The 24323-nt window shown below is 65.5% G+C and overlaps 1 protein-coding gene across 1 annotated transcript in view; it reads right to left on the reverse strand.

Annotated features, from left to right (window-relative positions):
- Window positions 1-24323, reverse strand: part of LOC117643527 (zinc finger protein 395) — a 91563-nt gene that overhangs the window by 18752 nt on the left and 48488 nt on the right. Inside the window, exon 4 of the mRNA XM_034382455.1 lies at window positions 17839-18011. Coding sequence (XP_034238346.1) covers window positions 17839-18011 — 173 coding nt within the window. The remainder of the gene's footprint in view (window positions 1-17838; window positions 18012-24323) is intronic.

The raw sequence follows: 24323 nt of genomic DNA on the forward strand, positions 1-24323 counted from the left end.
AGGTCGCTCTGGCCGACGTCCGCCGCATTCCATCGATAGGGGAATTCCCAGCGTAGTAGCCGCGGCCCGCGGGGGTCACCGAATAAACTCGCAAAGACATAATTCGAGGCTGTCAGAATGGTTTTAGTCGTTATTCGCTGTCCCGGACGCATTGCCTTTGCTCAGCAACCAAGACGTTCCACCTAGGTGCAGCTGCACGCGGTTCCAAGTTTTCCTCCCGACGGCGATCAAAGTCGCAAGGCTGGCACCCGCCGCGTACCCTGGCCGTCCCCGACCGCCCACTTCCGCAAGTTGCCCCGGGGTTGGCCGGGCCATGGCTGCCCTCTGGTTCCCTCTGGCTGCCTCAACGAGGAAGACAGCGAGCCGGGCCGTATTCGGCGCTGCGTGGCGTGGCGGCCCCTTTGACCGGATTGCGTGAGGGGGGCGGGGTGCAAAAAGGGGGCGGTGTCGCTTCGGGGCTCCTCCACACGGAAAGTGGGGCAAGGGGTCATATCGAGATCGCCCCCCAAGGGACCCCAAGGGGGGCGGCCTTAGGAGGGGGCAGCCCAAGGGGCGGGCCGAGGGAGGGAGAGTGAAGACTTGGGGTTGCGGGGGCCCGGCCGGCAAGCCCGGCCGCGCGAATTGCTTGGTCGTCGCGTTGCTGCGCGTTGCTCGCGTTGCTGAGCTCGTTGCCGAGTTGCCGCGCGTTGGCCCGCAATATTTGCACGCCGGTAATGCCGCAGATGAAAGCCGCGCGCTATTGCGTCTCCGGCGCCCGGCGCGCCTGGCGCCACAATATAAAAGCACTCGAGGCTGCCTGCCAGCGCCGCCAGCCCCGTAAAGCCCCGTCGCTGCGGGGGCGGGCGCCGAGTATTTGCTTATCAGACTGCGCGGCGCCCGCGGCCAGGGCAGCCCAGCCGGGCCCGGGGGGTGGCGGGCACCGGCGCGGCGGCCTCGGAGCTTGGTGTCAGCCAGCCGGCGCGCCGCGCTCTAAACTTGAAGCACCGGCATGACGACTGCCATGACGCCGGCGACGGTCGGCGGGGAGGGCGCAGGCCGGCCGAGGCCGGCCGGGCAAATTTATACCGTTCATATACCGTTCCGGCGGCCGAGACCTAGACCATGTTCCGGGGCTCGGCTCGGCTCGGCACGGCACAGCTAGCTAATTTCCCGGACCGGTGCGTGCGGGTCGGTCATGAAGGACACGAGCATGTCGAAGCAGAGTACCGTGACACCTGCTGCTGCCAGAGCGCAAAAAAAAAGTGCAGAATAATTAAAAAGAAACGAGGCGCTCTGGGTGCTGTTGCCTGCTCGTTGCAGTTCCATTTGTCGGCGGCGTCCTCGCGGTCGGCGCGGCCCGACCTATCCCGTTGCGCGCCTCACCTGCACTGCCTGCAGTCCGCGCGCCCTGGCCTGGCCGCCGAGCCGATGCCCGCAAGGTCATCGCCGATAAATTTCCAGCGCGAAAGCAATTAAAATGTTTGCGCGGATTGCAAGTGCACGGCGTGGCGTGGCACGGCACGGCACGGCACGGCGCTCACGCAGAGGTGCATCGCCACGCAGAGCCAATTAAACGCCGGCGCCACTCGTCCGGCGAAAAGAATGAAACGGGGATACACGCACACACACACAAACGCCGCGCCACTGGCTGCACCAGTCCCGCCTGTGATCGCGCGTTCAGTGCAAAAGTTGCTTCTCATTGAAAATGGCCATCCTATCCAGGCCGGGGCGGGCGGGCGGCGAAACTGCTGACAAAGAGTGGCCAGCCGAGTGGAAACTGGCGACTCATTGGCGTGGCTGCCGTGCGTGCGTGCGCGTCACGCCGCATCAAGCGCGCTGCGTTTCGGGCGGCACGGCACGCCACGGCACGCCACGGCACGGCTGGCTTGGCGTGTGCTTCCACCTTGTTAACGCCGCCGACGTCACATAACCCCCACGGACAGCGCCACTCCGCGCTAGCCGAGTTCATCCCATTTATCGTAACGCAGTCGTAACCCCTTCGCTTTTACGAGACTCACGCGCGGGGGCGAAAAAAATCGGCGTTTGAAACTCGCGATGCAGCAGTGGACACACTCCTTCGGGCACCAGGGCTACGCCGCGCGGCCGTGCCGCGCTCCGTCCGCGTCGCCCAAGTCAACAACCTGCAGGGCTGCCCTGAATCGCCCTGCAGGATGCACTCCACCAACTCAACCGCACGGCGCAGCGCCGCGCAGCGCCGCGCAGCGCAGGCCGGCCGGTACAGCAGCGCGGGCATCGCCGTGGCGTGGCGCGGAGGTCAAAGAACCCGTCGTCCTAGTCGGGACGCCTCGGGACGCCGCCGCCGCGGGGCCGGGTACCGCGGCCAGGGCCTGGAAGGCCTGGACGGCGTGCTGCAACGTCATGTCGTCGTGGTCCTGGAGGCTGCCCGGCGTGCATCGCGGCCCCAAAAGTTGGTCCCCCGGCACCCTAGAGGTCCTCGCCCGCGGAGATCAAGACCCCCGAGCCCCCGGCGAACCGCGCCGCCGTCGTCTCACTGCCGCAGAGGAACGGCACCAGCGCGGGGCGTCGCGGGGGGCCCGCGGGGGCCGCGGGGGCACGCCGAGGCGGTGGCGGCGCGGGAGCCGCTGAGGCTGAGGCGGGCTGAGGCCAGTGCCCTGGAGTGCATTCTCTTTTTATTCTTTTCGAAATGCAGTCGCTGCAGTGGCTGCACTGTGCGCGATGCTCCCGGCCGGCCGGCCGTTGCGCCGCGAGAGGCTGCTGCTGCGTGACACCTCGGACGCCGTCCCGCCACGCCCCGCCCCGCCCCGCCCCCCCACGCCCGCCCCGCCACGCCCGCCACGCCCCGCCCACGCCCGCCGCGGCCCGTGAACCCGTCCAGTTCCATGTTTTCCCGGGATCGCTAGAGGAGGCGAAGGCACGGCCTGGCTCGCCTCGGTGGGGCTCGGCCGGGCTCGGCGGCTCGGCAGTGTGATTAGGCCACGTTACACTGTTACTCTGTTACAGTGGCCACGCCAATCGCCGCCCATCGCGGTCCGCGAAGCACGCTGGTGGCGCCACGGCCGCCACGGCGAGCACAACGAGTTGGGGACCCTTCTGGACGGCGCCACGCCGCCGCGGGCTCCAAGCATCCACGACGCCCCCTGTTGACGACGCGCACCTCTCCTCTCCCCTCCCCTCCCCGCTTCCCCGGCGACCAATGTAAACAGGCGGGGGTTGTGCAATTGTGCTTGCAACGCTCCCTGCCCTTCCTAGCGATCGTCTTTGTCTTTGGCAGGCTTCGCGGGGCGGGGCGGGAAGGGGCGGGGGCCGCTCGCATGCGCGTTGGCGTCGTTGGCGTGCACGCGGCGCCCTGGGGGCGGCGACGACGACGACCCTCCCGCGAACGTCGCCGCGTCGCTGCCACCCGGTAGCCGTAAACTAATCGGGGGCGTCGTCGCGTCGTCGCGGCGCCCAGGTGACAATGGCCATAAAAACGCCGTCGAGCCAACAGTCACCATGGCGACGCGGCGACGCGCGTGGCGCGGGTTCAAACGCCCGCCAGTCCAGACGTGTTTTTATTTTGAGCCGCTTGTGCCGGAGTGTGCGCACCGTGCGTGGATTTTCCGAGGCTCCTCCACTATCGTCAAACAAAGACCGGATTGCGTGACACGGGCAAACACACACCAACACGACCTGGCCAAGCAGATGGAGGCCGTGGTGCTGCTCTGCCCGGCTCTGCCCTACCCGGCCCGCTGCATGGCCGCCTGCCCAGGCCCGCCCGGCCCCGGGCCCGGCCGGCCGGCGTCCCTGGGTCGACGACCCGGCCACGCTCGATACGGGGACCGTCCGTAAGACAGCGCAGCGGCGCAGCACGGCGCAGCACACACGTGTCAATGCCCCTGCCACGCCACGCCACTGCCAGGACGCAGGGCCCTGCCGTGCCGTGCCCTGCCGCCCTGCCCCGCCGCGGTGGAAGGGGAAGAAGACGCGTCCCGACGGCGGGCTGCCGATGCTGCCGATGCACTCAACGACCACGCACGCGCCGGTCAAAACAAAGTCAGTTACGTTTAGGGGCGTGCACTGTCAAGGCCGCCGCCAAGGCCTACCCACCCCGCGGGGCTGCGGCTGCCTGTGGCGGGACGGCCATCAACTCATGACGCAATTCGAGTCCCGCCACCAGACAGCCACGCCGCTCCGCCCGCTCCACCCGCTCCGCCCGCTCCGCCACCACCGGAAGCGGCAGGCGGCGGGCGCGACTGGGCCAAAGTTGGGATTGGAAAGCCAAAGCCAAAGCAGCGGCCCGACGGCCGATGGCTATGGCCCTCACAAAAGGCCAAACGGGCCGGGCCGAAGTTTGGCCGACTCGACTGTGCTGGATACAGAACACCGAGAGCGCCGGCCAAACAAAGCGCCGGCTGCTGATAGGGCGGCTACGTTTCGACACCACTCCGTCCACCCCGTTGCCGTGGTTCCCGTTCCGTTTCGCAAGGTGGAGGCCGTATTGCGCAACTCCAGCAGGGTGGTGGGCCCACGCCGCTAGCACGCCGCCACCCGGCTGGGAGGGTGGGCGGCGGTACTACGCAGTAACCCGGCCCGGGCACCGCGCTGCAGGACGGGCCCGCACCGGCACGCCGTGCGAGAGAGACGGAGCGAAAACAAACCGGCCGCGCCGTGGCGAGCCGCGGCAAACAGCCGGCCGGCGTCGCCTCGTCGCCCCCACCAAGCGGGCAGGCACTTGCACCCGCACAGCGCGCCAGCGGCAGGGGAGGGGAGGGGAGGGGGAAGGACGAGGAGGAGCGGCGGAGGAGAAGGAAGACCGGCGGGCCGCTGCAAGTGGAGGGCGGGGCGGTGGTGCAAGTCGTTCGTCGTTCCAGGGCCGAAGGGGGAAAGAAGCAGCGAAGCAGCAGGACACACCAGCACGCCGTCAGCACGCCGTCAAGGCGCCGAGGCGCCGCGTCCCGGAAGAACTCGCATTTGCATGGCGGCTCCATTAGGCCCGCGAGCGCAAGCAGGGCAAGCAGGGCAAGCGCAGCGAGGCGCCGCGTCGTCCATCTTCATCGCCAGCGGCTGAGCGTCGCCGTCGACCAACGGCCGAGGGCCGGGGCCGCCGAGGCCGCCGGCAACACACGCGGTTCTTTTCCCCGTTCGTCTTGGTGGGGCCCTTCCTGGCCTCGGACCGTTGGGCTCGGGTCTCGGAGCAGCGCAGCACGATCGGCCCGCCCCGCCTCACCCCGCCACCCACCGTCCGACGGTCCGACCTCATCGGGCTAACTTCCGGAGAAGAGCCAAGAGCCGTCCCGTCCAACCCGTCTTGCATGACCACTGGCCGCCTGCAGCGTAGCAGCGCCTTGCCGTCGTCCTATCCCCCGCCCGTCCGCCCGTCCGACCGTCTCGAGTGTCAGGGAGTATTGATTGCAAGAAGCACCCTACGTTGCAATCCCCCAAAGGACCGTGTCGGCCGCGCAGCCTGCCTCTCTCGCACCCCTACGAGCCCTACGGGACGCCCCGCGAGTGCGAGAGAGAGTCGGAATGAGTCGGCAGGGCGCCCACAGGAAGGCGTCGAGGATGAGGGAACACGACGCGGCGCTAGCGAATGCAAAAAAAACGAGGGAAGGGCCTCTGCTGCAAAGGCGTGATGAATAGGTACCAGGTGGCTCAGAAACCCCGAGACAAAATGATTGCAGGCTACACGCCTGCAGCCGTGCATGCGGGCTTGCCTACGCCCCGGTTGCGGGCCGCGGACGCTCCAGGGTGGCACTCGTCCATGACGCCTGTCCACGCGCGCTGTCCTTCGCAGCGCCGTCGCCGTCGGGCTGTCCGCCGAAGGACAGCGCCGCGAGGACAGCGCCGCGGACTGCGCCGTGCCGCGAAGGACAGCGCCGCGAAGGACTGCGCCGTGCCGCGGACTGCGCCGTGCCGCGGACTGCGCCGTGCCGCGGACTGCGCCGTGCCGCGGACTGCGCCGTGCCGCGAAGGACAGCGCCGCGAAGGACAGCGCCGCGGACTGCGCCGTGCCGCGAAGGACAGCGCCGCGGACTGCGCCGTGCCGCGAAGGACAGCGCCGCGGTGGACAGTGCGTCAGGACGAGTGGCCACCTAGAGCGTCCGGCGCCGCAGACGGAGCGTAGGCAAGCCCGCATGCACGGCTGCAGGCGTGTGGCCTGCAATCATTTTGTCTCGGGGTTTCTGAGCCACCTGGTACAGAGGACTTGCAGCTTGCAGAGCAGGGCGAGCAGGCAGGACAGGGCAGGACAGACGGCACAAAGAGGCCATCAGGAAAGTGGGGCCGGAACAGCGCCGTTACAACGCGGAATCAAAGCGCGGGGCGTCGCCATGCCGCCACGGCGTGGCGCCTGTCCCTCTCGCACTCGCGGGGCATCCCGCGGAGGGTGCGAGACACACAGAGCGACCAAGCGATCCTTGGAAATCAGGCGGCTGAGCTGAGCTAGCCCTCCCCTCGGCAATCACAGCAGCGCTTCGCTGCCGTCGGCTTGCCGTCGGCTTGCCACCCCCGCCGTAAAATCAAGACGTCTAGCTCCCCCGTCGCGACTACTTATCGTCCTGACTGCCCCTGGCGACGTCGGCGACGTCGTGGCGTCATGTAGCGGCGCGACGCGGCGGTGATCCGCAAACTGGACGGATTCCCCTCCCCGCCCCTCTCCGCGCCCCGGGCGCCCTGCCACCGGCAATATGCCCTCGTCGAACGAGCACGGAGCGCCCCGCCGAGCCGGCTGCTGCCGAGAGTCCTTTACGTCGCTCTGTCTCTCTCGCACCTAAACGGGACGCCCCATAAGTGCAAGAGAGACAGAGCGAAGAAAAGGACTCTCGGAAATCAGGCTCCTGCTGCTGCGAGATTACGCGAAATGGGGCGGAGCGCGGAGCAGGCCAAGCAGGCGCAGGCGGAGGCCGGCTAGGCTGGTCGTAACGGGAACGGGACGCGCAGCGCAGCACGCAGGCAAATGCCGAACCGGTCTAGGCGCCGCAGTCTAGACGGCAAAACAAAAACGCACCTCGGCCGGCGTCGGCGTCGTCGGCAGCAGAGCGACGAGCGCACTCACCTGCGAACAACAAGAAAACACGTCAGCAATGTCAAAGTGTGTTGCGTTCGCCTTGTGTCGCGGTGCACGACGCCGCCATCGTCGCGGGCCTCGTCGTCATGGCAACGACGGCGACCGGGCGTCATCGCACAGGTGCACGTCGGCGCGACAAACGCCCGCCGGCCGGCCGGCAGTGGAATGCAGCAGTTGGATTCCGTCCAGGGGCTCGCCGTCGTACAGCACCCGTTCCAACAAAGAATGCGCCGACAGGGCGGGGCCGCGGGGGCCCTGCAATGGCGTGCGCGCCCGACCCTTTGAGCCCCCAGTAGATAAAGTCCCCCGCCATGCGTGCGACACGCCCCGCCCCGCCCCGCGTGCACTTAGCGCCGTTTCATTCTTTTGTTTCCCTCCGCCCGCGGCGATGCGGGGCGCGGCGATCAGATATGCGCGAATATGTGCGCACCGGGGTGGGGCGGGGCGCCGCTGTCACGGCCACAGTTTTCCCCGTTTTCGCATCGCGACTCGCGCCCTGGCACTCAGGCCCGTTGGCGCATCACTTCGCCTCGCCTCGCCGCGCCGCGCCTCGCATCGCGCTGCCGCCGGTTCGACTCGACGGTTCGATCTCGACAAGACAGCAGCGCGCCTCCGCGCGGCTCCCCGCGGATCGCTAGAGGCGGCAGGCAGGCAATCCCCCATCCCCCCGGCCCCAGAGTGTCACGCCCTGTGACACACATTGTGACACACATTGTGACAGGAAACGCGACACAATGTGACGCGGCGACGCGGCGTGGCGGACCGTCGTGAGATTGCATCAAGCGTCGCGGTGCAGCTCAGCCGCGTCGCGGTGCGGCAGCGGCCGAGGCAGCAGCCAGCACAAAAACGGCAACATGCTGGTCGCTTCTATTCGCCCCGCCCGCTGCTGAAGCGGAAGGCGGGAGCGGGAGGCGGCCTCGATGGTGGACACTGGGCACTGGGGGACTTGGATCAGCTTCACTGGCTCGGCTCAGTCGCAGGCGCGCGGCTCGGGACTCGGGGCTTCAATATCGGCCCGGGGACGGCACACTGGCACACGACACACGAAGCACGGTCATGAAAAGCAAAAGCCCTAGGGCCTCGGGCCGCCTCACCCTCGTCGGGCCGGCAGGGTACCAGCAGCGTCCCTCGCCAAAGGGACGGCGCGAGCAAGGCCGTCGCCGACGCGCTGCAGGTCGAACACAGTCTGTCTCCCTCGCACGCACGGGGCGTGCCGTTGAGGTGCGAGAGAGACAGAGCGACGAAGCGCTGTCCGGAATCAGCCGGCTGGTGATGAGCACGGCGCCGAGCTTTGCGCTTCGCCTTTGAGCGTCCCGTCCGCACATCGGAGACGTGCGGGGCCTGCGGGGCTGTGGCTCAACAACCAATCCGTGTCACTCCGTGTCACTCGCTCCGTGCATCGCATGCCCAAGCGCTTCCGGGGAACCTTTCGCATAAATCTCATCGCGTCCGTGTTTCGGTGCGCCGCGGTCTGGCAGAGCGAGATGCCGAGTGCGCAAGTGCCAAGCCGCACGGGCCGCGCCATCCCATCACGCAGAGGGCGTCGGGGACGTCCTAGAGGACATCGTCGGCAAGCCGGCCATAGAGGAGCGTCCGGCGTGCTGCAGTTTGGCGGGCGGGGCGGGCGGGGGGCGGGGCGGGGCGGGCGGGGCGTCAGCTCGCGGTGCCGGCCAAGGTCTGTGTTGCTAACACTAACTAGGAGCGTGGCGCGCGGCGCGGCCAGGCAACAGTGCACCGCCAACATGCGAGACCTTGAGTGCTCGCGGCGGCGTGGCGCGGCGCGGCGCGGCGCGACCGAGCTAGGCCCCACTACTCCAAATGACAAAGGCCTCCCCCCACCGGCCCCCGCCCCCGCGACACCACGGCGCGAGCAGCCAGGGCGGGGCCCGGTTACGTAACACATGCGCTGCACCGAGTGGAGAGTTCTGCAGCCTGTCGGCCTGTCGGAGAGCGCCCGTGTCGGCCGGGTGCATGTGTGCATTCTATCATGTACAGTGCCCGGGCCGGCCGGCCGGCGTCGGCGGCGATGTTGGCGGCGGGCCGGCTGGCAGGCTGTCTCGTGACGTCGCGTCCGATAAGGCGATACAGCCCCGTCACGGCGCCTCGTCACGCCGTCACCGTCACGAGGGAGTCCCACGCGTCACCACCGTGGTCACGACCCTGGTAACGACTGGCGCGCGCGGCCGGCCGGTTCGCTTCGGTTCACACATGGAACCTTGGCGGAACCTTGGCCGCGGCGACCGCGGCGGGCGACGCGCGGTGAGCGGTCGGTCGGTCACGCCATTTCGGGCGGAACTTGGAACTTCGCGCGCGGCAGGGCGGGCAGGGCAGGGCAGGGCAGGGCAGGGCAGGGCAGGGCAGGGCAGGGCAGGGCGGCAGCTCGGAAGCGCAGGGCAAAAATAGCAGTCCAGGCGCACCAAACGGGCGTGCGGCACGCCAGGCGCGAGGGCCAGGGGCACGCCGGCGCCACGCTGACGGCGTGGAGCGCGGGGCACCATCACGGCGAGCACGCCACTGGATTATCGGCGCACCGGGGCTGTCCCGTCATTTATTTATTTATTCCCGGAAACCGTGCGCGCCGAGCTTCCAGGGCGCCGCCGTCCACCGCGCCGTCGCCGTCGTGATCGTGATCAACGAGAGCCTCGACTCGGCGGGCGGGCGCGCCGGCCGGCCGGGCCACAGGCAGGGCCGCCCAATCTCTAATATGCACGTTCAATTACGTCCACTCCCCTTCCGCTCTATAATTACGAGTCACACGCACACATACACAAACAAACACACACAGACACACACACACACACAGGGGCGCGCTGACCAGGAAGGGCTGCAGCATAGCGCCCTTCTTGCAAGTCGGAAGGTCATGCCTGAGGGGGGCCGGAGGGGCCGAAGGGGGCGCAGCAATAAGGGAGGGGGCAGGGGAAGGGGGCGGCAAGAGCATCAAGTGCACCAAGGCAGACCCAAGGTCACCCTGCCGCGCCCCGCCGCGCCCCGCCCCGCCTCGCCCGCACGGTGGCACGTGTTGGCCGGGTCGATATTTGAGGATGCACATAGAGGGGGGGGCGAGGTGGGGGTAAGTGGGTACGAGGAAGCCGGCCGGCAGAAAAGGAGTGCATGGGAAGGGGGAAGGGGAGAGGGGGGGGGTCCAGGCCGCGGGGCCCTCGCACGCGCAGCCCCGTCGCCGCCCCTTCCCCCTCTTCATGACTCTTCCGCTTTCCGCGCTTCTTGCGGGCCGCGCTCCAAGTTTCACCCTCCGCACCCCCGCCCCCCGCGAGAATGCACACAGCGACCGCCAAACAGACTCGACTCGGCCAGCGCGGAAAGCGGCAGAGAGCGGCGCACAAAAGTCGAAGCTCGCTCTCGGCTCGGCGCTCCGCTCCTTCATCAAGACCGCCTTTCACGGCGACCGCCGCGGCCGCCCCTCCATCCTCCACGTGTACGCCCTCATCCCCGTGGCGGCCCGGCGGCCCCGGCCCGGCGGCCCGTGGCCCACAAGGCGGGGCGGCGCTGCTTTGACCCAGTTCCCGAGGGGTAGGTGGGGGCCGGGGATGCTGCCGCCCGCTGCCGCGCTGCCGCCACGGCCATGGGGGCCGCCACAGCGCGCCATAGGCCACGGACGCCACGGACGCCACCGCGCAGGCTCATTCCGAACGGTCGCGCTGTCTCCCTCGCCCTCCCCTCGGCGTCCCGCAGGGTACCGCTGGGGTGCGAGAGAGACAGCCCACTGTGCCGTTGTGCCGCGCGGCCCGATCGTGTTGCCATGCCCGCGGTCGCGGCTTCGCGGCTCGTGCCCCCGTTTCCGCCGCGAGCACTGCAGCACTGTAAATGCAAGCACACACGGGGCGGCACGTCACCCTGGCCGTCCGGGCCGCCCCGTCAGAGTGCGCGCTCAGACAGCCGCGTCAACGCCGACGTGGGCCCTGCCGCCCTGCACTGCCAGCTTTGCACAGACAAGTCAGCGAATCACGGGTGCGGTAGCCGGGCGGGGCGTAGGCCGAGGCAGGCAGCCACAATAGGGGTGTCCGCAGCGTCGACGGGGAGAAAGGCGGGGAGGCGGGGGCGCTGGAGTGGCTGGGTGTGTCGGCGTGTGCATCAACACCTCTCTATAGGGCCTAACGAGGTTTCAGTCCGTCGGCGCGCGGATGCACTGCAAAGGGCCCAAATGGAGTCACTCCCAAACGACAGGGCGGGCCAAGGGGCGGGGCGGACCGGCCGAGCCAGGCCACGCCGCGCAACAGGAAAATGGGACGAAAAGCCTGCGCATGTATTGTGCCAAGCGCCCGCCCACAGCTCCCACCACCAACTCAACGCCCGCCCGTCGCCCGCCCGCTGACCGGCGTTGGGGCACATCCGCATTGACCGGGGCCATTCCCACACGGGAAATAAAAAGGCCAAGCAATCGCCCCGTTCGACTGGCTACCGAGCTCTCCTGTCTCTGTCGCACTCACGAGGCGTCCCTCGCGAATGCGAGAGAGACCGAACGACGGAACGATCGGTCGGAATCGCTCTGACGCCTCTGCTTGTGACGGCGTGTAATCGTCACACCGTTCTACCAAACACATTTCCTTTCCCCCTCCCCTCCCCACTTCGATACAATCGGGCCCTTTCGCCGCAGTGTACATCCTGAGAAGGCAGCGAGGCAGGGAGGTTACTTTCGACGGCTGTCCGCACTGAATCGAAATGAGTCACAGCGACCACCGCGCCATCCGGCCGGGCGTGGCCGCCGGCCGCACTAGGCTCCAGTAGCAGTCAGCCAATTGTTTTCAGAATCAATCTTTTGTCAACCAGCAATCTCGGCCCACACTGACAAAAAAATTCTGGCACTGGTAAGCTTAGAATTAAGAATAAAAGTTTGCACCAGATTAATATTCAGTGATTACTGTGCCCTGGCGTTCTGCGAAAAATGTAAACTTATTCAAAGCGTTGCTTCGTAACCTAGGCTGAAGATTAAATGTCCTTAAAAAACAACAGTTTACTCATAGTTTTCAAGACTACTTTCATATGACAAATATTCTTGTTAAACAGTTTCTAACACCTATATGTATTTATTTAATTAATTACAACGGAAATTTTTGAAATCAGATTCTTTACGGTGGATCTGACTAAATTAATTCACGCAGAGCCAGACTGTTCTGGCAGTCATCAACGCAATCACTAAATAAAAACTAAGGCAAACACTTGGACTCATTCCAGAGTCGGCACTAGGAATCAACACACACTTACCTTTCATTATTAAGTTTAAAGACAATGCAGCAAAGCCAGCAAACATAACCAGCAAAACCCAAACCAACACAGTACACCTCGCCATTGCTAGGGATTTATGAATGAAAGTCTACGCACCAGTCGTATCATGATTTGCACCGCTTTCGTCTCGACTTAAAACGATGCTTTAAGACGTGGTTTAAGAGCATATTGCTTATTTTGTCGCACAACTGTAGAAAACCTTAACCTCTCGAACACAACATGCGCGCGCGCGCGAGCATACACGTTTCTCATACTACAAAACGAGGCACGAAGTGCCAACCGAAGACACGTCAAGTAAACGTGAAAGCGCACAATTTTCCTATCGAGTGTCAGAATCGCACCCAAATAGAGAGACAATTCGTCTATTTCGGGATTTCTAGAGTCCCTCTTGAATCTCTTACATCATTTCTGTCATCCCAAAATGCGGGCTTCGTTTCGGGCTGTTGGCAGCGCCGGCCGCCAGATCGCGCGCCAAAACCGTCGCCTCCGAATCGCGCGCGCGCGGCAGACGACCGCTCTGTCTCTCTCGCACCGCCGTGCTGAGCCGCAGGGGTGTGAGAGAGAGAAAGAGAGAGAAGTCCGTCTCGGATAATGAGCCGCCACAAATACTCGCGTGCGAAAGGGTCGGCCGCGTGATCGACTTGGCGGCCCATCGGGCGGCCGCGCCACAAGCACGGCCATAAGCCGCTGATGGCTGGACACAAGCGAGATTGCCAATCAAAGTCCACATTTCCTGTCGGAACGCACACACTCACACACGCACACACAAACTCGCGCCTTCCCGCCAGAAATGGCGCGCGTGAATCCAGCGGACGCACCTTTGATGAGACTGCTGCGCCGATTGAGTTAAGCTTCCGGTGGAGTGGGGCGTGGCGCGGCGTGGCGTGGCGAGGCGGGCTGGCGCCCCATTCGGCCTCTAATTAAGGGGGCAGCGTGCAGCACGAGCCCCATCGGGGGCCATCGGGGGCCATCGAGGGGCCCATCGGGGCACGTCCGAGCTACCCCTTGCTTATTACTTCCAGGCCTTCCAGGCTTCCAGGACTTCCAGGAGGGCAACGCACCGAATTCCAGGAGGACTGGAGTTCGCTTTGGAAGGCAGACGCGAGGAAGGCGCGCTTCGCAGTGGAGTGGCCGTCGATCCGGTCGGCACCGTGACCACGGTGACCACTCTCACCATGATCCTCTTGGACGTCACGCGGAGCAAGTTTTCGCAGTGCAGGCACGGAGCAAAATGCTTCAGTTAGGTTAGGCTCCCATTTTGCGGAGAACGCAAAACGAGTGGCGCCCCTCCCTCCGGCCCTCCCGGCCCTCCCGGCCCTCCGCACGCCGCCGCGTGTTGGCATACACGGAAGTGGTATGCCGTTTCGGGCTCGCCTCGCGTGACGGCGTGACGTGGCGTGGCGTGTCACGGCGTGACGTGGCGTGACAGCGCGGCCGCACTCGGCGTTTTCATTTTCTTTCCGGTCTTGTCGATATCGGCGAGGCAGATACAGTGGGGCGGGCGGCCGAAAGCGGCCCGAAAAGCGAGCCGAAAGCGATCGAAATTGCATTCCCGATCAGCAGCCTCCGCCGATAGGGGCGCCCAGGGCTTGGCAGTGGAGTGGTGGAGGGGGGGGGGGCAAGGCTTGCAAGTTTGAGAGGGAGGAAGCCAAACTGCCCCGGTTTCCTTTCCCAGCCCGGGGAAAGGCAGGAGCGGCGTGCCTTGTCGTGTCTGCCAATCCAGCTGCCGCTGTGCCCAGTGTGCCCTCGGCTGTGCCGCCGAGCGATTCCACCGCAGCGTCGCTCCACCTCCCTCGCACCCCCACGGCCACACGGCACGCCGCACGGCACGCCCCGCGAGTGCGACAGAGACGGATGGCGACCACGACGACATGCAGGGCCGGCCATGTCGCTGTCCCGAGTGTCCCGCGCTGCCCACCGCGGAGATAACAAGAGATCCACGCTGACGGCCGTAAGGGCCGCGGGGGCCGCGGGGGGAAGGGAGGCGCCACATCGACCTCATCATCATATTCACATTCGCATCGGGACGTGCCCGCACTGGAAGCAGCAGAGCAGCGAAGCAGTGACCCGGACGGAAGGCACGGAACACGCGCCCCGCCCCCAGGCCGCCCCCCGCCCCGCCCCCCGCGCCGCCCCCGCCCGCGGCCACCAAACCTTCATACAGCACGGCCGCCTGCACAATGGCGGGAGTACACGCCCGTATCGTCGGTAATTGTGCACAAATTATCCAGCGCGGGCCGCCGCGCGGACGGCGGGGCTGTCAACTATGCCTCCTCGGCCCGCTTCGGCCGGCAGTGTGCCGGCAGTGCCGCACGGGGACAGGTCAGCACACTGTAGCGCGGAGTGCTCACGGGAAGCGAAAACAGGAAAACGCTGAGGGATTCCGAGTCGCATGCACTCATTACCCTCCACGTACTGCCGGTAATAGACTCGGGCGCCCCGCCCTGCAGTGCCCTGCCGGGGGAGGGGGGGGGGGACGTGATTGCTTTCTTCGTTTGTCCCAATGGTCACTAATAACCGGAAGGGGGAAGGGGGGGGGGAGGCAGCGCAGCACAAACGCGAGGTGGGGCTGGCCGGTGACGGACCGCGGAGTGCACGGAGCCTCTGCCGGGAGGGCCCGGCGAGCGGCCCGGCGAGCGGCCAAGCGAAGTAGAGCGAGAAGTTGGAGACAGCGGCAGCCATGGCGGCCACATACATGTGAGACAGCCACTCTGCCATCTCCCGCACTATCATCACGGTTCCTCGCGATGTGCATACGCGTCGCCCAGCCATTCAAACTCTGTACGTGCTGAGTGTTGAAATGACAGTCCAAAGCTGTGGCGTTTCGTTATGTTACGGACTCCCCCCGAGCGAGGCTAGAGCTGGAGGGGCCGGCGGGGCCAGCGGCGCGCGGGGCCTCTAACATCGCCTGGGGAGCACAGACGAGTCTATCCGTCCGGGGGGCAGGCGGACAGGCAGACAGGCAGACAGTCGGACTGATAAGCCCAGATGCCGGGCCACAGCAGTGCGGCAGCGCACGGCTGGAAGCGGACAAGCGGACTCGAAGCCGACACCTGCACCTTGGCCCGCCGCGCCCCGCCACCGTCGTCAGCGAGGGTCAACGACTTGCTCTACTCCGCGGTGGCGAGCGAGATCGGCCGGCCGGCGGCCGCGGCGACTCATGCGTCACAGAGGCCACTGTGTTGCACCGCGTTGCGTTGTCGCTCTGTCTCTCTCGCACCCCCACGGCGCCCGCAGCCCGACGGGACGCCCCATGAGTGCGAGAGAGACAGGGCGACGAAGCCTGCCGCTGCACGCGGTGCACGCGGTGCACGCACGCACAGCTGTTCGTTCGCATGTCTGGTCGTCTGGTCCCTACCTGGACGACGCCCGGAGAGCGACCCGGCCGTCCCCGCGCCCTCCCCGCCACACCCCCGCGTCTCGACCCCTCGACGCCCCGCGCTCCCCCTTCGGCCTTTGGGTCTGCGTCTCCGCCTCTCCGTCTGCCTGTCTGTCTGGAACTGGGGCCCAGGCCCAGCAGGCCCGGCCGCTGCAGCCTGCAGCCGTCAAAACAATCCGGGGCCATTCCAGCCAAACACGCGACTTGGCAACGCGGTGGCGGCGGCCTCCAGCCAGTCTCCAGCTCCAGGCGGCCGAGGAGGCCGAGGCGGCCGTCGAGACCCCGAGGCTCCACTCCCCTGTCTGGCGTAAGGTCATATGGCCATATGACCTTAGTCTGGCGGCCGGCCGCAGCCGACGCCCAGGGTCTGCGACGCATTGCGTCGGCCGGGCCGGTGGGCGTGCAGGGCCGGGTAGGGTGTGGGGGAGAGCGAGTGAGAAATAGGATAAATAGGGGGCGAGACGGGGTGGTGGTGGTGGCCGTCTGGACCGCCAGGTAGGCCGCCGCGCCGCCGCGCCGCCTCGCCCTCGTCGAGGCCCTCTTACACTACACCAGCTTCACCGGGGTAACCCGCGCGCCGCCGCCGAATCTATTCGTCCATTTGTCCCGATATAGTCTGGACAATCTCCTAATGGTGGATGCGGCCACCCCGCGCGATGCCCTGGCGATGCCGGAGACCGTCTGAGACACTGTCTGTCTGCCTCGGCCAAAACGGGCCGGGTCGAGTCCGCCCGCAGCGTCACACAAACCACCCCGACATCGCGGCGCAGCTGGGCTCGCTGTATGCGTGCGAGTGAGAGAGGGAGAGAGAGCGCGCGCGCACTGCGACGGATCGCACAAAGGCCACATGACGTCATGTCTTTTTTACGACTTTCTTGCGTCACCGACTCGCAAGGGGAGCCACAAAGTAGTACGTCGTACACTAAGTGTGTTATACGCGTCGAGCTCGTGCGTGCCTGTGTGTGTGCAAAGCGCGCACACACGACAAAGGTATTAAACCGCGCCGCCACCGGCGCAGTGCGACACAGTCGACGCAGTCCAGGACGCAGTCCAGAGCCCCCGCCACCCCGAGATGAGACGGAGGCCCCTGGCCCCTTGAAACCGGAAGTGGCTGACCCCCAGTCCGGCCGAAACCTTTCCCCGGGTTCCGTTGCTCCGTCGGCGCTTGGCGCTGTGGCGCTGCTTCGCGTGAGGCGCCCGGGGGGCAATACTACAAGAAACGGAAGCACAACGCGGTCGACTTGTGTGCTCCCGTCTGCTCCCGACCGCTCGGCGCTCGGCGCGCCACCTAGCGGCAGGTAAAGTAAAGTCGGCAGGCCGGCCCGGAAATGGAAGTCCCGGCAAAGCATTTCCATAAAGCAACGGCATTCGGAAATGGAGAAGACGCGCGTGTGTGTGCGTGTGAGTGCCTGTGTGTGTGCGTGTGTGGTGTTTTGCGGGTAATGTGTGTGCGGGCTCGCGATTTAAATTGCCACAGTGTGCCCATGCGGGCGTGGTGGGTGTGGTGTGTTCAAGCCGAGAAGTTCCCGAGGGGTTCCCGAGGGGTTCCCGAGGGGTTCCCGAGGGGTTCCCGCCGGTTCCGCCGGTTCCGCCATGCCCGCCAAATGCACGCGCGCGCGCGACGTGCTCTCCGCGCATCAAGCGTCGCGGCGCTCGGCGTGGCGCGCAAGACCGAGATGCGGAGAGGAGACTCGGAGGGGCTCGGTTATATTTACGACCCCTAAGTATACACATAGGTATCATGTCATTCCGGGACGCTCTAATGCGACCGCCGGGCTCATTTTCTTGTTCCTCTCGTCACGCGGGCCTCCGTGTGTGTGTGTGTGTGTGTGTGTGTGTGTGTGTGTGTTTGTGTGTGTATGTGAACATTATCGTGTGGTTCCACTGCTTGGTTCACAGATGCGGCTGTTTCTAGCAGGCACCCACACGCCGAGCAGAAAAAGGAGACTGTGGTGCACATATGCGTGGCAGCAGCAGCGTGCATGTGTGTGTGAGTGTGTATGGTGTGTGTGTATGTGTGCGTCCGCTTATCAATTGCTGCGTCGGTCTTAAAACTGGAGTGACACATTCTTCTGACAACCGCGCTCAACACTCGAGCCGATTGAGCTGAGGCTGCCTGACGCCGGCTGACGTCACCGTCACACGAAATGACGGCCGACAGGCGACGCCCCAGGGGGAGGCAGCGACGTTGCGTCATCCAAACCGAACTCACCTTTTTCTTCTTGGGGATGTCTTCAAAGTGGTCTATGACTATGCCCTCGTCGGTGGTGCCCTGCGCCCAGTAGCAGGAGCCGGGCTCGGACAGGGGCGGCGACGGCGTCCCCGACCGCCACGAACAGGCGTCCGAGGACGGCGACGGGGACAGCCTCTCGGACCAGGACACGCCTGCAAACAGCAAAACAACAGCAGCATGAGTCTCTGCAGCGGGGCGGCCCCCCCGGCTCAAGGGCTTCAAGCGCATGCTCTTCAAGTGCACGCGCCCCGCCCGCGCCCCGCCCGCGCCCCGCCCGCGCCCCGCCCGCGCCCCGCCCAAGCCACGAGGGCATGGAGATGCTGCGATACACGCGGCCAACCCGGCCAGCCCTCCACCACGCACGTCGTGATAAGCCCCACCGCCCCCGACGACGCCGTGCCCTCGGCGTCGATCCCCCGCACGCCCCCGGTGCCCCCGGTGCAGACCGTGCCGATCCACGGCTACGGCGTCGTGGCGCTGCCGGGATTACCCCGCCTAGTTTGTCCACCGCATTATAAATACAGCGGGCTTGGCGGGCCGTTTTCGAGAGCGGCGCGTCGCTCTGCCTCTCTCTCTCGCACTCGTGGGCCGTCCCGAAGGGGTGCGAGAGGGACAGGGCGACGAGGCCCTGTTCGAAACCAGACTGTACAGCGGGGGCTCGGCGTGACGGCGGCCTTAGCGTCCCCTTGTGGTCCTTGCGGTAGGCCCGGGGCTGGCGGCACACACACACACACGCACACACACACGGCCGTGTCGTGCGCATCGACCCGGTATAGCGCGCTAATTCACAAAGCGGCCGCAGATTCGACCCCCGGCGAGCGGTCAAATCACTCACACACACACACGCACGCACGCACACACGCGCGCACCCTTTTTCGCCGAAACGCCGACACCAGCCGACACGGAGTGGACAGAGTGATCATCGCCCAGCACGCAGTCACACCGACGGGCCCAACCGCATTGACCGACAACACACACACACACACATGCGCAAAGTTGCAGCGAGGGTTCGGCTCCAGCAGCACAGCCTGATGGCTCAAAAGGCGTCCTGTCCTCAGTCGTGTCCCCCGAAGGGCCGAAGGTCCCCGTGTCCACTGTGACACTGTTAGCGCCCACACGTGCGGAAAAGACACGACACGGCCCGTATCCATTACCGTTGGGGCTTACGTTCCGGCCCGAAACTTGGGTCGTAGCGCCGCGTAGCGCCGTGAGCCGCGGGCCCAGGAAAGGGCCTAAAGGGCGTTCCAAAGGGATTCGCGCGGTCGCAGGCCGTCGCAGGCCGTGCGAACAAAGGCCCACAGTGTGCTCCGCGCTCCACGAGGCTTGTTATTATTACCCAACAGTGTCCCGCGGCTAACTCCAGCTTCCACGAGGCTCTCCACGCGCCTCTCGCCCTAGCGGCACCTGCTGCAGACGTTCCATCTGCTCGGTGCCAATCAAGCGGCCGTGCCTGCGGAGCGGCGAGGCGTGGCGGCGAGGCGTGGCGGCGAGGCGCAGCCAAGGGCGCAGCCCTTGAGAAGGACGGCGTGGGCCCCTAGGCCAGCGGTTCCCAACCTTTTGCGGTTCGCGACCCCAAATTTGTAGCCAAAACTTTCCGCGACCCCCAGGAAAAATTTCGCGACCCCACGCGACCCCTCCTTTAGCATGCCTTTGTTATGGAGTGCGATTATCTGCCTTAGTTTGGGAGCAGTATTGCCGCAAAGTTGATCAAAACGGTCACAAATGTCTTAAAAAATCGTGTTTTGGGCCGACTTTAAGCATCTACTGCGTCTGATCCGAGGCGGTAAATCGTCCTCCCTCAACGGGCAATTGGTCTTTGGACCTTCCTTTTGCATGCCTTTGTTACGGAGTGTGATTATCTGCCTTAGTTTGGAAGCAGTACTGCCGCAAAGTTGGTCTAAACGGTCACAAATGTCTGTAAAAAAATCGTGTTTTGGGCCGACTTTAAGCATCCACTGCGTCTGATCCGAGGCGGTAAATCGTCCTACGTCAACGGGCAATTGGTCTTTAGACCTTACCTTAGCATGCCTTTGTTACGGAGTGCGATTATGTGCCTTAGTTTGGGAACAGTTTTGCCGCAAAGTTGATCAAAACGGTCACAAATGTCTGAAAAATCGTGTTTTGATCAACTTTGTGGCAAAACTGCTCCCAAACTAAGGCAGATAATCGCACTCCGTAACAAAGGCATGCAAAAGGAAGGTCCAAAGACCAATTGCCCGTTGAGGGAGGACGATTTACCGCCTCGGATCAGACGCAGTAGATGCTTAAAGTCGGCCCAAAACACGATCTTTTACAGACATTTGTGACCGTTTTGATCAACTTTGCGGCATTTAAGCAGCCAGTGCTCGGCGTGTGGGCCAGCCGGGAAAACACCGCGACCCCAGGCGACCCCAGCCACCTCGCCGCGACCCCTCGAAATTTTTTCGCGACCCCATTTGGGGTCGCGACCCCAAGGTTGGGAACCGCTGCCCTAGGCGCCTCTAGCTGTCTGTACAGTGTACACGGCCTGCGTCTGCCCGTCCGTCCTGTCCAACGCCCCGTCCCGTGCGCTGACCCTGTCGGCGCCCGTCGGCCTGTCGGTCATTAGGGGCGCGGGGGAGACAAAAGACACGGGCATCGATTGGGGGTTGCGGCCTCGCGGACCTTGCGGGCGCCCTTCAAACGCGGCAAAGGCAACGCCTGGGCAACGCCAAAGGGCTTGCGGTGGTATAGCACGGCCAGTGGTTCGGCAAGGACATGGCCCACATTCAGATTCGGATTCGGAGCGAGCCGAGCCTGCAGCCAGTGCACCAGTGGAGCCCGGAAGGCGGGCAGTGACCGGCCGAGCCGCGGGCCCTGTCATTGCGGCGCCTGCGGGTTCATTCAGAATACACAGCTTCGTCGCTCTGTCTCTCTCGCTGCATGCGGGACGCGCCGCGAGTGCGAGAGAGACAGAGCACGGCTGTGCGTGACCCCGGTGCGCCCCGGTGGCATCGATCACCGTGTAATGACGGTCAATGCGACGGCGGCAAGGACGGCCCGGACGACCCGGGGCTGACGCGCTGACGCGCCGCGCGTGGCGTGTGCCTCTCTGGCGTGCGCCGACCTACGCGAGGACGACCAGCAGGGCCAGCAGCCCGGCCAACGGAACGGGTCAGAGGACGCGCGGGCAGGCCAGAGAGGCAGGCCCGGCACGGCACCGAGTCCAGCACGCGGCCGCACGCGGCACGCCAACGGCCGCGGGGGTCATCGGCCGCCAGCACGCCACCGCCACGCCCTCGACGCCGTGCTCGCCGTCCACGCCGTGCTGGCCGAGCATTTCCTCCGAGTCCACGCCCTCACCTCGCCGTCAACCACCTAGTTGTAGGGTAGCACCGCGGCGCCCCGGCCTGCGGACGATCCAAACTGAAGGTCGCCAACCCAGCGCCCCGCCCACCCCGCCCCGCCCTGCCCTTTCGCGACCTACCGACCGACGTAGAGGTTACAGTCACTTTGCTGCGCGCTGCCGCGCTGCCGCCAAGGACGCGTGCGGGCGGGGGGCGGGCCGGCCGGCCGGTCGGCCGCGCTCGCGGGACCGCCGAAATGAAAAAAAATTGCTCCCGGAATAAGGAAAGGGGGGGGGGGACACGGCAGGGCCCAACAGCGTTCAGCTGCACGCACACGGAGACACGGGATGTTTGAGGAGGGGGGGGGGTGGCGTGCGGGCTCGGATAGGTGGCACTGCACCGCATTGAACGAGGCGGCGCAGCAGCATCAGCTGTTGCAGCCTATAATCTTGACACGCACACGGACAGGGGTCTTTAAGCCCCGACGGTGTAACGAGTGTCCGGTCGGCCAGGCCCCGCGGCCTGACAGCCACCCGGCCGGCGGACTGACGTCACGTCCGCGAGCCCGCACCGCCCCGCCCCGCCCCGCCCCGCCCCGCCCCGCCACGGTCCGGCAAATCTCCCCGCGTGACGGCCAGTGCAAGCAACAAGGAGAGGGCAACGCAACGAGAAAGTCCACCGCCACCTCAATCCACTCCCCCTCCCCCTCCCCCCTTTCCCATCCACGCCTGCCAAATAATTACAAAGCCCAGTCGCAAGGAAAAAAAGTACTAAAATAAAAATAAAAATAAAACTCTTGCGCGGTATCGAGCAAGAGCGACGATTTTTTGGCCGCTGATATTCAAACCGGTGGCGCGGTCAAAAAGAAGAGTGGAGGAAAGCCAATTTATGGAATTCCGATGAAGCTGCTGACCCGGCGATAACCTAAGTCTTGGAACACTGTCCTGGGTAAGGACTCAGGACGGGGCCAGTTTCACGGAACCGAACTAGTAGTGTCGAGTTGATTACGGGGCACGTTCGGGTCAGCCCACTTTGCGCCCAGCAGGACTGGCAGGACTCGTCGCGAACGGACGGCCGGCTAGTAGTTAGTAATTGGGACCGACTAGAGCGACCACCGGCCGCTGCAGACTCATTCCGAGAGTCGTTTGCGTCGCTCTGTCTCTCTCGCCCTCATGGGGCGTCCCGTGTGGGTGCGAGAGGGACAGGGCGACGGAAACGACGCTCGGAGTCAGTCTGCTGGGGCCGTTTGCCGCTCAGCCCACACGCCGCCAGCACCACCACGACGAAGAGGACGGCGACGTGGACAAAGGAAAGCAAAAGGAATGTGAGAATCCACCGGCAGCACCACACGTGGCGCGCTAGCGCGTCGTCACACTCTCCCGCGCACTCACTCACTCACTCTCTCACGCACACACGCCCTCGCACTCGGGGTACGCCACAGGTATCGGGTGTGGCGCGGCCGAAGTAGCCACTGGGTATGATACGGGCAGGGCAGCCGCCACGCCGCGCCATGCTTGGCCTCGCCATGCTTGGCCGGCCAGCGCGGCGGCACAGTGTAGCTGCGTAGCGTGGCCAGTTTGCGGCAGGTGCGTCCCCCGGGATCCGCCCGCCCCCCTCCGCCCCCTCCCCCTCGATTCCCGCTACCCGGGTCAGCGACCGGCTGTCACATCAGCGGCGCACGCGGCGCTCAGCGCTCCAGGTCCTTCCCTCGGCAGCCGCTACTTCCCGCGCGCTGCGATCGCTCGGACGCCGCACGCCCGCCGCCCACGCCGTGCGAGCGGCTTGCCAGATTCCTGCAAGGGAGGCGGGCCGCCGCCACAGTGAATGGCCAGCAGCCCCCACAGCCCTCGAGCTCCAGAGGGTGGAACGGCTGGGCTATGGGAACCGTTCCCGTCCAAATGCCCGGCAACCGCGCACCTGTTTTCGGTGGCTCCACACCGTGCTCCACACCGTGCTCCACACCGTGCACTGCGCATACCAAATGGCCGGTGGCTGCGCGCGTTCCCATCGCAGTACTAACACCGACCGGTCGCTCGGCTAGTCTCCCTCTCTCTCTCTCGCACCCCCGCGGGACGCCGCGCAAGTGCGAGAGAGAGCGTCGACGCACTGCAACTAGTTGCAGCAGCGCACAGTCCACACCGCGCGCGCATGTAATTGCTCCCCTCCCTGCAGGCCTTAGCGGAATTTCATATTTATATCGCACGCAAAGGGCGACACGACCCGAAAGGAGGTGTCTCCGTCTCCCTCGCACTCACGGGGCGTTCCGTAGGGGTGCGAGAGAGACGGAGAGACACAAACTGAACTGCTCCGCACGCACGCACACCACCAACACGGTGGCCGTCCTGACCACTGCACGAAATCACGTCCCGGAAGCACCGCTCCAACGACGGACGACAACAGGCGGCCTGTGCGAGGCCCTGTCCCTGCACATGGCTGCCTTCATGGCGGTGTGGTGGTGCTTCGCCCGGTCGCCATCACAGCCAATCACAGCCCGGGGCCACCGTGTTCGCGCGAGTGCTGGAGGAACCCTGGAACCGCACGCCTAACGGCAACGGCCGGAGCGCGCCCGCCGAATTTCGCGCGCTCCGCCTCCAGGAACACGGCCTCGGGCACCGCGAGGCGCACCGCGAGGCACACCTGTGGCTGGGGCACTGCGGGCCGCGCTCGCTCCATCACTCACTCCAGGAGGGCGGCCCGGAAAAGCAACGGCGCCATTTTCACGCGGGAAAAGGAAAAACCACCGCGCTTTCCGAATCCGGCGGAAGAAACACGCCGATTAATCACCGGGGGCAATTTCCCCGCTGGCGCTCTGTCTCTCTCGCACTCGCGGGCCGACCCGTTGGGCCCGTTGGGGTGCGAGAGAGAGAGAGAGAGAGAGAGAGAGAGAGAGAGAGAGAGAGAGAGAGAGAGAGAGAGAGAGAGAGGTGCCATGCCGGCCGGCAGCGGGCGACCCATTTGCATACAACACGCTGCGTGTGGCGGGCTGGCTAGGGCTGGCGTGCCGGCTCGGGTGCCGCCATCGCCGTGTGGGCGACCTCGCGTAGCACAGCGTAGCACACCGTATTCCACTCATTCCGAAAGCCGTTTTCGTCGCTCTGTCTCTCTCGCACTCGCGGGGCCGTCCCGTCTAGGCGGCAGGGCAGCATCAAGTCGGTGATG

This window comes from Thrips palmi, unplaced genomic scaffold (assembly GCF_012932325.1).
Source record: "Thrips palmi isolate BJ-2018 unplaced genomic scaffold, TpBJ-2018v1 HiC_scaffold_17, whole genome shotgun sequence".
Lineage (NCBI taxonomy): Eukaryota > Metazoa > Arthropoda > Insecta > Thysanoptera > Thripidae > Thrips > Thrips palmi.